Here is a 10,647-nt window from a genome sequence, read left to right as displayed (position 1 = left end):
GTGTATAATGAACAAACAACAACACGGTGTTACAAGGCAAAGTGGCTGAAAAACAAGTTTCTGTACATAATATAGATTTGTATATCAAACATCGACGATGGCCCCCAATTCACTTTTTGTCATGCACTCCTGTCGCGGTCCAGGTGCGCGCAGACAGCTGGCCATAATGACCCGGTGCGGTTAAACGCACACGCATGCGCTAACGTTAGCCGTGGCATCCGAGTAAGCACAGCCTTCGTTAAATCATCCACTAACTTACTCGTGATGTGATGCTCAAAGGAACAGTTCACAGCTTCTTTTAGCGTTAATTTGATCAAAAGCCAATGGTGTATTTAACGGTGTGACGACGTCCGAGTTATTACGTTTCTATATGCGCATAACAGACAGGACACGAGTTTGGAGTCGACCATCAGTCACGTTAACTGGCTGATTGGGGACGCTTCAAATCAAGCTGGACTCAGTTAGCATTAACCCAACAAACACGTCCCGACAGTGATAACAAGGTTATTTTCCTGACAACACATTGATGCAAACAACATCACCATAGTTTGTGTACTTACGTTGCAGCTTATTGATTTGTTTAACCACGGTGTTAAACAAGTAAGTTAACGTCGCCAAGTTATGGTAAGTTACGCCTTGAGCTCCAACTCGGGCCATTCGCATTGTAACGACACTAACGTTAGCAAAGCAACACTTTCGACTGTTGACTCGACTTCGACAAAGCTGTAGAAACTCACCAAACAATACCTACCGACTCAGAGTTTCCGGATTAATAATGGCAGTGATACTACGAGCGAGCGGAGTCAGTGAGCTAAGATGTTTGTGTGAGTTGCTTCTTCATTTCAAAACGCGCTGCTGGTTCACAGCTCACCTACTCAATTGTTTGAATGTGAATCATATTTGTTCTACTTGGCGAATCCTCACCGTGCAGCTGTTGAGTGCTGGCGCGCGCTCGCAACGATTCTCACTGGGGGGGGAGATGAGGCGCGTGCACGGCAGCTCCAAAACCCCATCGGGCAGTCACGTGGTCACGGATAACAGAAAAGGATTTGTGCAGACAGCGTTCTCGCCTCTTACACGCCTATAAACGAGTTTATCAGTCTAAATATTTGTATGGCATCTGCTAAGAACCAGTTATTCGCCAGCAGCCCGATCGGGAGGATAGTCTTGGCCATTTAACCGCTGTCTTGTGGGCTGGATTTGAGTTGAATCACCAGGCTACAGTTTCATTTATATACAGTTATAATGTGTTTTTGTCCCGTGTCTAGTTCACGGGCGTCTGGCTAGCCTGCTGACATTACCTCTAAGGCTATTTTAATATATGTAACCTGTTACACAGTGAGTCAGTGCGCTGATTGGAGCCACATGCTACATAACAACAACACTTGGTCTTGCTGTAATGAACCTAGCTACAAGAGTTGCCCTTCTTCCACACTCTCATGTCATACATCAGCTACCATGTGGAGGTGGGGGAGGGGTGCCTCGAACTTTTCACAGTTACATGAGGGGTTTTGCAGAAGCAAGTTGGATGAGTCATGAGAAATTTTCAGGTTCTTCAAATTTCACTACATCATGCATGCAAATATAAAGGCAGGCTACATCCAACTGGATTGTCTAAACACACTCTTGATAAAGTATGTAAAGCTGATGTTAGAGTGGGAGGCTCGCCACAGACTAGTACTGAAGGAAAGGTCTAAACCAGCACAGTAGTTCTATGACAAGGGACATGCAGCACAGTTTAAATGATGGGCTGCATAACACTATAAGAAACAATATGCTGATTGTTGTGAGATAAGACATGGCCTACTGTGGCCCCCACTGGTTAATGTATACTTAAACAGCCCCTCCTCCACTCTTAACCTTTACCAGAGATACACATAGTAGTAAGAGTGATAGTAGCTTTAAGCTGTACACCATACAGTGAATAAAGATGTTGAGTTGGCTCTAGTGTACACTCATTATAGACACACACACACCCTTGCCCGATATGGCAGCAGTGTGAAAGAAAAGAAGTTTTTTCAGTGACCACTCCCAGTTAAGGAACAGTGAACAAAGACTGGAAGAGTCCATTTGCCAAAACCATCTCTCACATAGGCTGGGTTGTTGCCTTATCCCCCTCTCGTATAGACCATTATACAGTTTTATGGACATATTAAAAGTTGTTCCCAAATCCTCGTTGTTACCAAACAGGTCGGACAAATGTGGTGTTTAATGTGTAATGACAGCAGAAGTAGATCTGCAAGTTTGGCAAGCAGACTTCATAAAATGCAAATGTGAGATTTGTGTTCATGCCAGACACCAGAAAGAGGCTATGAGCATATTAGACATAATGTTTTGAAGCTTATTTTATCTCATCCAATCTGGTCAGACTGTGGATTAAACAGGCTGTGTGTTCTCTAAGCACCTATAATACAAATTAAGATGTATTGCATTAGTAAGACTCACCCACTCAGGTAATACTCTAAGTGAAAACATTTTCCTACCCCCTGCAATAATCTGATTCAGTTTTTGGGATCCTCACCTCACCCTGATATCCTGTTACACAAACAATCTAGCACGTTAAAGGCACCACGTGTGACACATTGAGGCCTCCTGCTCATTTCCTATTGTTCTGGGACCACAAAGGCTCCATGAAAGGCTATCAGTCTGGAGCAGCAGTACGATGCCCCAGGATGGTGGAATTGCCAAACAGATGTTGGGGCCTACAATTAAAACCCTCTTTCTGGAGTGGTAGTAGTATGTGTTTAACCAGACAAATACTTCTGTAACACGATGGCAATTTTACTGCCGACTGTATTGCAGTTATTTAATTAGCATTCATCAACTGCAGCTGTAATGACAGCACAAGTGGGCAAGCATTGTTTACCTTTAACTGATTTAATTAACTTTGTCCTATTGTTTGACTTTATGCTAATGTAATTTCTCCCCTAAAATCCTGCAAACGCATTGTCTCAGATTGTTCCTCCACAAAACCAAACATACATGCATGCATTCAGCACTAAACCGTAAGCAGTAAAGTCTAATTAAAGATAGAGCATTTATGAAACACTGAATGCTTGAATGAATTATTATGTATTCATTACACAGACACCCTGATAAGAACTACAGACTAGGAAAGGCTGAGGTGGCTTCCTTTTGTCTCGATGTGTCAGAAGCAGCTGACTGCATTGTTCTCCTGCAGATTCACAGTCTGCCTTCTTTCAAAATCCTAGTGTCGCTCCTGAAGGACACTGGCAATATATAATCTCCTTTCTCGCCCCTAATCGGTAATGTTTATTCACTGCAACCAGCTGTTGTGTTGTTGAGCCTGAGAGAAATGTTATCACTTACCAGAGGCATTCTGTGGTGTAACTATTTCTACACGGTTGAAATATACGTTATTTCCTGAGGAGAACCTGAAAGCAGAAGGAATCTTTTTGTTCTAATGTTAGTGTCCTGCTTTCTGTGGGACCTTTGTATTAAACATTTTTTTCAGACCTTTTGATGATACTACAATGATGTACAAAAACGGTTACACATAAAAAACATCAGACACCAGTTACTTGGCAGATACAACACAAGAAATAAAATCATACACCAAATTAAATAACTCAACAAGTGTGTTAAAGAGTAAAAGGCGCAGTTTGTAATAAATAGAAGGATTTATGAGCAGAAATGGGCTTTAGTGTACATAATTATGTTATCATTAATGTGTAATCATCAGAAAATAAGAATTGCTGCATTTTCTTTAGCTTAGAATGAGTCTTTTATATCTACATAGGAGCGGGTCACCCATCATGGAGGCCGCCATGTTGAATCGTCATGTTATTTTTACAATAGCCAACATTGGACACAGTGACGTGAAATTTGCGTTTTCTCGTGGAAGTAGCAGCTTGGATTTGGAAATGGTTGGAAGACAAAAAGAAGCAATATTAGAAAGCAGGGGATCATTGTCGTGGGTTTGTTTAAGAACTATAATTTGTTAAATGGAGGATTATGGTTATACTTTAACACAAGAAAAAGGAAGACAGCATGAAAATCCACCGTCAAAGAAGAAAAGACACGAAGAAAAGGGATAACGTTAACTGGTCAAGTGAGACGTCGATTGAAATAACTCGGTCAAACCAGCTGCAGTTTGACCTTTGTTGGGCTTCTTTTTTTGTAATTACGTTAATGCTGCTTGGAGTGGCCAAGATGGACGTTTGACATCTGGCTCAGTGTTTATTGATGGGTCTAATGAATAAAGTTGTATTATTGCACATCTTAATATGTGAAAATTATATTGTAGTCAAGTGAGCCGTCGTTAGCGTTTATTTGGTTTTCCGAGTGCGCAATTTGTCCTATATTTACGTCAATCGCCGTGAAACATTTGTGAGGGCTGTTGAACGTGACGTAAGAGCTTTGCTGAACATTGCAATCTGCAACCTCACCACTAGATGTCACTACATCTCACATACTGCCCCTTTGATCGCTTCCATTATTATGTTCCTATAAAGTGACAGTGTGATACTTGCCACCGTGATCTCCTGTCAAACATAAAGAACATGATTTTGGGACATAAATATTTTTCATGATAACCCATCAGAAAATGTGACCTACTTTCATTAAGATTTTTTTTTTACCTTAGAAATCTATTTTGACTAAGATTTAGCATAGCTGTTTCAGTATTACCTTTTTATTTTGGGCACAAAAAAAGAAATGATACAGTTCTAGCATAATACTTTTTACTCACAACAAATTATTCTGGATCCAAAAAGAACACAAAAATATAAACAGAAGCATTTGCCCTAAAAATCTTATCATTTACAATGGGATTTGTAAGGTTAACATTGGTCTCAACACACAGCTCACCACAATATCTCACATCATCTCAAACAAATGTCTGAATACCATTTAGTATTTTGAATGACATTAAAATAGTTTTAGTGGTTAATAGGATTTCCAGTACCAAACTACAGATGGTGTTTGTCCCTACAGCTGGATTTAGTAACAGCTCCCTGAAAAACCTGAGCACATCTACATTAGAATGCCTCCATGACACACAAACATACAGACTGTGATGACAGGAGCTGCTGATTCATCCTCGGTCAGAGTGAATGACACTGTCCTTTAGGTCACTGTATTCATTTGTTCAGAATCAGGGATGGTGTCTTCTGTCTTCCCTGGAAGTGTTTCACCCAAAGATCCCCCCCCACCCCAGTACAGACCTGTGAGCAGTGCCATGACACACATTAGTGCTGACAGCAGGCCTCCTGTCAGGCCTCCCTGCCCACTGTTCCCTTGTTCCACCCCCTCTGAGCTCAGTGCATTTACTCAGTCGCATGCATTGTCCTGAAATGAACTGCAGCAATATGGTGGCCAGAGCAGATCGTGTGCAGCTTAGCAGTGTTGATCCAAACCTACATATTTCTGTTTAAATAGGTTTCAGTTTATTATTGTCAGCGGTCATGCAGAAAGGACTGACCGGCCCTCATGAAATCTGATTGCTTTAATAATTGTACAGACAAGCCTTCCCTTTAAAAAGCTTACAATCCAGCAAACAGCGTTTTGCTGGGACACCCAGATGCATAAAAGCCTGGGCAAATTTCTGAATAACAACATGAGGAAAGTAAAGTCACCAGGAACTGCTGGCAAGGCTCAGTGTAGGTTCTGTAGAGATTTCATTTCAAAATAATGTTGATGATTTTTGGATTGCTCAAACACTTTGTGACTACATTTAGTTTGTGTGATATCCCCATTAATTTGACAAATATAGAATAGACATTTCAGAAGCTTAAATGTCAGTTTCTTCAAATTCTGTCTTGTTAGGATCCATTTGGAATGTGTATCTTCCAGTTCCACCAGCATTATACTTTATGTTTAGTAATGAGCATGAGCTCTTCACACATTCCAGCAATACTTGTGGCAGGACTGTCACACTGCATCTCAATTTGAAACAATCCTCAGGGAAAAGGACAAACAATAGGCCACATGTCTTAACTGTGCAAGCAATCCACTAGCTCGCTTTTTCCCCTTCAGTACCACGGCAATTACTTTGATGCACAATTTAAAATGATCACACCTATTACAGAGGGTAATGCGAGAAGAGTGTGTCTCGTTGATAACAAAGCAGCAGTGTGAGTTATGCCTTCAGGGACCGGCACTCATCACTTAATGATCGGTGCATGGTGGGTGTCAGGCATCACTATCTAAAACACATCCCTCCAAAGACTGCACAGGGTGCCATCAGTCATAGAAATGACATCATAAAAGGTAGAGGAAGGTTTGAGGGCTTTCTTTACATGGACTATACAATTCCACAGATCTTGTTTTATTTACCTCTTTTATCTGTATGAGTGTCTCATGGACTCTAAAAATGTAAATTAGTGTTCAGTAGTGATGTCCAGCAGTCACCTCCCTGTCTGCCACAGTCACAAATAATGGCCTGCATTGCGGTTAGTTTTCTTTTTTGCAACCATTATCTGTCAGGTAACTGTCACCTGTCCGTCAGTGGTACAAATAAATACATAGCTGAGTAAGACGTACGTACTGTACAGTGCCTCTACACCCAACATAGCAAAGAATGTCTCACAGGTCACATTTTGTGAGTATAGCTGCAAGTTTTGGTGCAAAAACTGATTTAGATGTCACCAGTAAAATAATGTTAAAATAGATTTTTGCCAATCTGGTTAAAACATGTGTTTTTGCAGTCATTGCAGATGTATTTATCAATTCCAGTGTTTACGCTGATGAAAAACAGATCATATCTTCTAATAGGCTATTTATTGTCTTCAAGATAACTGAAGTTTCACATACATGCATTCATAGGCAAACAAAAGCATGATATTAATTGCACATATTCCAAACACAAATGACTAACACCATAATATTTTGTTTAAATGACGTGACACAAAGTGCTGCTATCAGATTAGATCAGGTCTGTGATTTATGACTTCAAAACGTATCACGGGGACACATTTACACAGCGACGCCATTTTGCTACTTCTGATGCATTTGTTAATATGAATCATTACAATCAGTTCCCCATAGAACAGCAAAGATTGTGATTTTCTGTAGGACCCAGTAAATGTTATGACATGTACTTACATGCTTTAGTCTACATAAATCTGTAAGTGCAGTTTGTTATATGAACATGCTTCTCCTATCAGCTCTATTAGAAGCCGTCATGTTTAATGCCATGTATACATTTAGGCACTTTTTGAGTTTTCTAGAATGAACTGTAAACAATAACCTAAATGACAATGTGTTTATAAATGTTTCAGACAAATTAAGTGCTAAAAGCAAAGCTTGGTACATTATAATACATAAGCCCAGTGTGTTAGGTTGCAAGGACAAAGATAAGTCACAATAAATGTCTGTAGAAAAGGTTTCACACTTACAATGCTAAACCTGTCATGACATCTATCTATCTATCTATCTGTCTGTCTATCTATTTATCTATCTGTCTGTCTGTCTGTCTGTCTGTCTATCTATCTGTCTGTCTGTCTATCTGTCTGTCTGTCTGTCTATCTATTTATCTATCTGTCTGTCTGTCTGTCTGTCTGTCTATCTGTCTGTCTATCTGTCTGTCTGTCTATCTATCTGTCTGTCTGTCTGTCTATCTATTTATCTATCTATCTATCTGTCTGTCTGTCTGTCTATCTATCTATCTATCTATAAACTCACCACCACTTGTTCAACTACCTGTTCACAACACTCTCTCAACCTTTCACTTTCTTTTATTCTTCCAGTAACCTTAGCTTTTATATTGTAACTTATAAACAGTAATGAAAACAAAATATGTAGTTAAAGTAATTCAGAGGGGTGATATATAAAGACTGAGTGAGAGGGAGTCTGTACAGGGAAACTTCAGTGTTGGTTTTGGCTTCATTTGGCTGCTACAGCCGCCTCCGCCTCTGTCTGGACCCCGGCATCTGTAGAGGGACGTTTCTGACCCTGAAATTGAAAGCAACAATAGTATTTACTATACTGTACTGTATTTACTGTTATTCAAGCCAGTTTATATTTAATTAAACCTTTATTTGTCATTTATCTGAGTCTCCTAAAACCCTTGTTCTTTACACTAGTAACTTGATGTCCTTGTTTTTTATCCTTTTTGTGATCATTTCACTAAACTCCATGGCTTGCAGCACAGCATAAAATATGTCCCCTCTGAATTAGGTTACTGTGAGGACAATCAAATTTATGAACTGAGTTATGAAAACCGAATATAAAATACTGCCATTCTCAGGATGTGTACTGTATGTACACTGCACTGTGTAGTAGGAGCTACACCTTCAGTTGCTTTGTGAGTTACTGCTGCCATCTAGAGGAGATGACTGTTCAAAACAAAACTGAGTTAGTGCACATATGCCTTTTAAGGGTGAAGCACTTCTACTTCAGAGTCACAGCCAAGAATACTTGAGAAAAAGTGATGTTCTCCCTACCAGACTTTTAAAGAATGAATGCATGGAGTTCGTCTTCTCCGCTTTCTTGGGTGCCTTGGCTCCGTCATCTCCAGGTTGGTCGGCTGCTGGTTTGTTATATACAACTATATCTGGCGTCTTGACTGTTATTTTCACTTCTTCCTTAGGTTTAACTGCCTGAGCTGCCTCTTCTGCTCCAGCTGGGGCAGATGTTTCCATCTTGGGCTCAGCGGCCTGAAAGTGTTGAGGTACATAAGGAGAAATGTATTATTACTGTCCCAGAGCAACAGATGACGACAGTGTCTTATGTGTTCCAGTCATTACAGTAAGTGCAGATGTACTTTGAGAACACATTTTAAGTGGTGTTAAATGGTACATTTGCTGTTAGGATCCAGTGTGTCCTAGTGATTAAAGTGTTAACAGTGCTGGGGTGTAGTGTAACTGTAATTCAACTAGTAGTCAAACTACATTTTGCAGTTGATTGCTCGTTCATCGACAACATTCATTAGTTAGTGAGTCAAGTAGTAAATTACAATTTTTTTTGTGTGTAGTTACTACACAACTACTAAAACTACAAACAATTTGGGACCATAATCGGAGTCTCACGGGTTTTTGAGGAAGCTGGGCTGTCAACTCAGCCGTGATAGATACCTGGCTCTAGAGCACTTCCCCTTTTAATAGCGGGGTATTATTTATTTATTTATGTGTTTGTTTGTTTAGGTTTAATACGACCTGTGAATACATGGGTACCTTTTGCTAACATGTGACTTTTCTGTATTACATTTTTTTATAATTTGTATCACATGCACTTTATCAATTTGATCATTTTTTTCCACAAAGTACTTTGAACTACTTTTTCTAAATAGCCTTAATCAACCAAGCTACATTTCTCCTTAGGGTAACTTTGCTGTAGGTCAACTGTAAAGTAACTGGTAACCAACACTGAACCTTCTGAGGGATGATCGTAGAAGCACTGATGTGTGTTGTTATGGTTTTCAAACTTAAAAAATGATAAAAGATTCTTCTGTCAAAGAAATTTAGTTTTAAAGCCAAATGTAACTGATGAAATTGTTCTGGTTAATAATGCATCTTTTCTCAAGCTGAACCCGGCTTGCGGATGCTGCCTGGACTTTTGTGGTCATGTGGTGAAACAGTACCTCAAAGTCACATCAGTCTGTTACTTTCTGTTTCGAAATTCCACCACAGTTCGGACCCAGAGATTTTCAGACAGGTTAGAGGCTAATAAAGGCTAAAGTGAGCAGATCCTTACTTTAGGCTTGAAGAAGCTGAATGGTGATTTCGAGGCTTTCTTTTCTTCCTGAACAACCGGTGGCGGTTCTGGCTTTGCAGCAGCCTCTAGTGTTCCAGCTTTTGAGGGATCCACCTTCTGTTATCAGAACAGCAGAAAGGAAAATACATATCATGAGCTATTTACAAATTAAAGGCATATTTTGCCCCATCATTGAAGCTGACAGAGTGAGAGCAGGATCTGCCACCTGCAGGTGAAAGAAAAAGTAAAAGGAGGAAAAATATTGAGGATCACAGCAGAAAGGAGGCAGAAAAATCAGCCGGGAACCCCACACCGCCATGCACTAAACAGAAATGTGTCATTTGCTGTAAACGAGGAAAGGGAAAGGAATGTTTCAGTTGCCACTGAAGATTCAGAGACTGCTCTTCTGTAAAGGAATAGTTCACATTTTGGTGAAATAATTGACTTTTATTTGCTTTTTTTTTGTGAAGAGAAGAATTAGAAGACTGGCACCACATTATAAATTTTCCATTAAATATGAGGCTACAGGCAGGAGATGATTAGCGTAGCAGAGCATAAAGATTACACACAGAGTGTTACCAGTCTTCTCTAACTCTTGGCAAAAAAGCTAATGAGTGCATTTCCCACATTTTACCTCAACTTCTACCAGTGACTTCTGTAACCCATCCACCACCTGCAGGGTAGAAATAGTTATTTGTTTTCCCATCAGTTCAAATGCTGTATGAGTTGCAATAAATCATGATCTGGCTCATCTGTAATAATGGAACTTGTGCAACATACAACAGTGGAGTGCAATGTGATGAAATGCTTTAATATAAAACCATTAAAAACAGTTGGATTGTTTAAACTGCACGTGTCACATCTGATGTGTTTACTGAGATTCATGAAAGATCATATTTGGTAAAACATAATACTGGTACGTCTGTAGCGGTATCGTGTCACGAGTGCCTGTAGAGCGAAGAAAATGAAGAATTAATGTTTCTGGTCACTTCC

At 39.8% G+C, this 10,647-nt stretch overlaps 2 protein-coding genes across 2 annotated transcripts in view; both read right to left on the bottom strand.

Moving 5' to 3' along the window:
- The window catches only part of znf217 (zinc finger protein 217), a 7,147-nt gene extending 6,108 nt beyond the window's left edge, over positions 1-1,039 (bottom strand). Inside the window, 1 exon segment of the mRNA XM_020618999.1 lies at positions 925-1,039. Within this exon segment, the coding sequence (XP_020474655.1) occupies positions 925-1,013 (89 nt within the window). The 5' untranslated portion in view covers positions 1,014-1,039.
- A 6,806-nt stretch (positions 1,040-7,845) lies between these two features.
- bcas1 (brain enriched myelin associated protein 1) overlaps positions 7,846-10,647 on the bottom strand; it is a 13,840-nt gene continuing 11,038 nt past the window's right edge. The window contains exons 9-11 of the mRNA XM_020618977.1: positions 9,655-9,771; positions 8,406-8,618; positions 7,846-7,914 (exon numbers count right to left, since the gene is read on the bottom strand). Of these exons, the coding sequence (XP_020474633.1) occupies positions 7,846-7,914; positions 8,406-8,618; positions 9,655-9,771 (399 nt within the window). The remainder of the gene's footprint in view (positions 7,915-8,405; positions 8,619-9,654; positions 9,772-10,647) is intronic.

The sequence above is a fragment of the Monopterus albus genome, unplaced genomic scaffold (genome assembly GCF_001952655.1).
Source record: "Monopterus albus unplaced genomic scaffold, M_albus_1.0 scaffold212.1, whole genome shotgun sequence".
Lineage (NCBI taxonomy): Eukaryota > Metazoa > Chordata > Actinopteri > Synbranchiformes > Synbranchidae > Monopterus > Monopterus albus.
The sequence above is the reverse complement of the archived record's forward strand: the minus strand, read 5'-3'. Positions and strand labels throughout refer to the sequence as shown.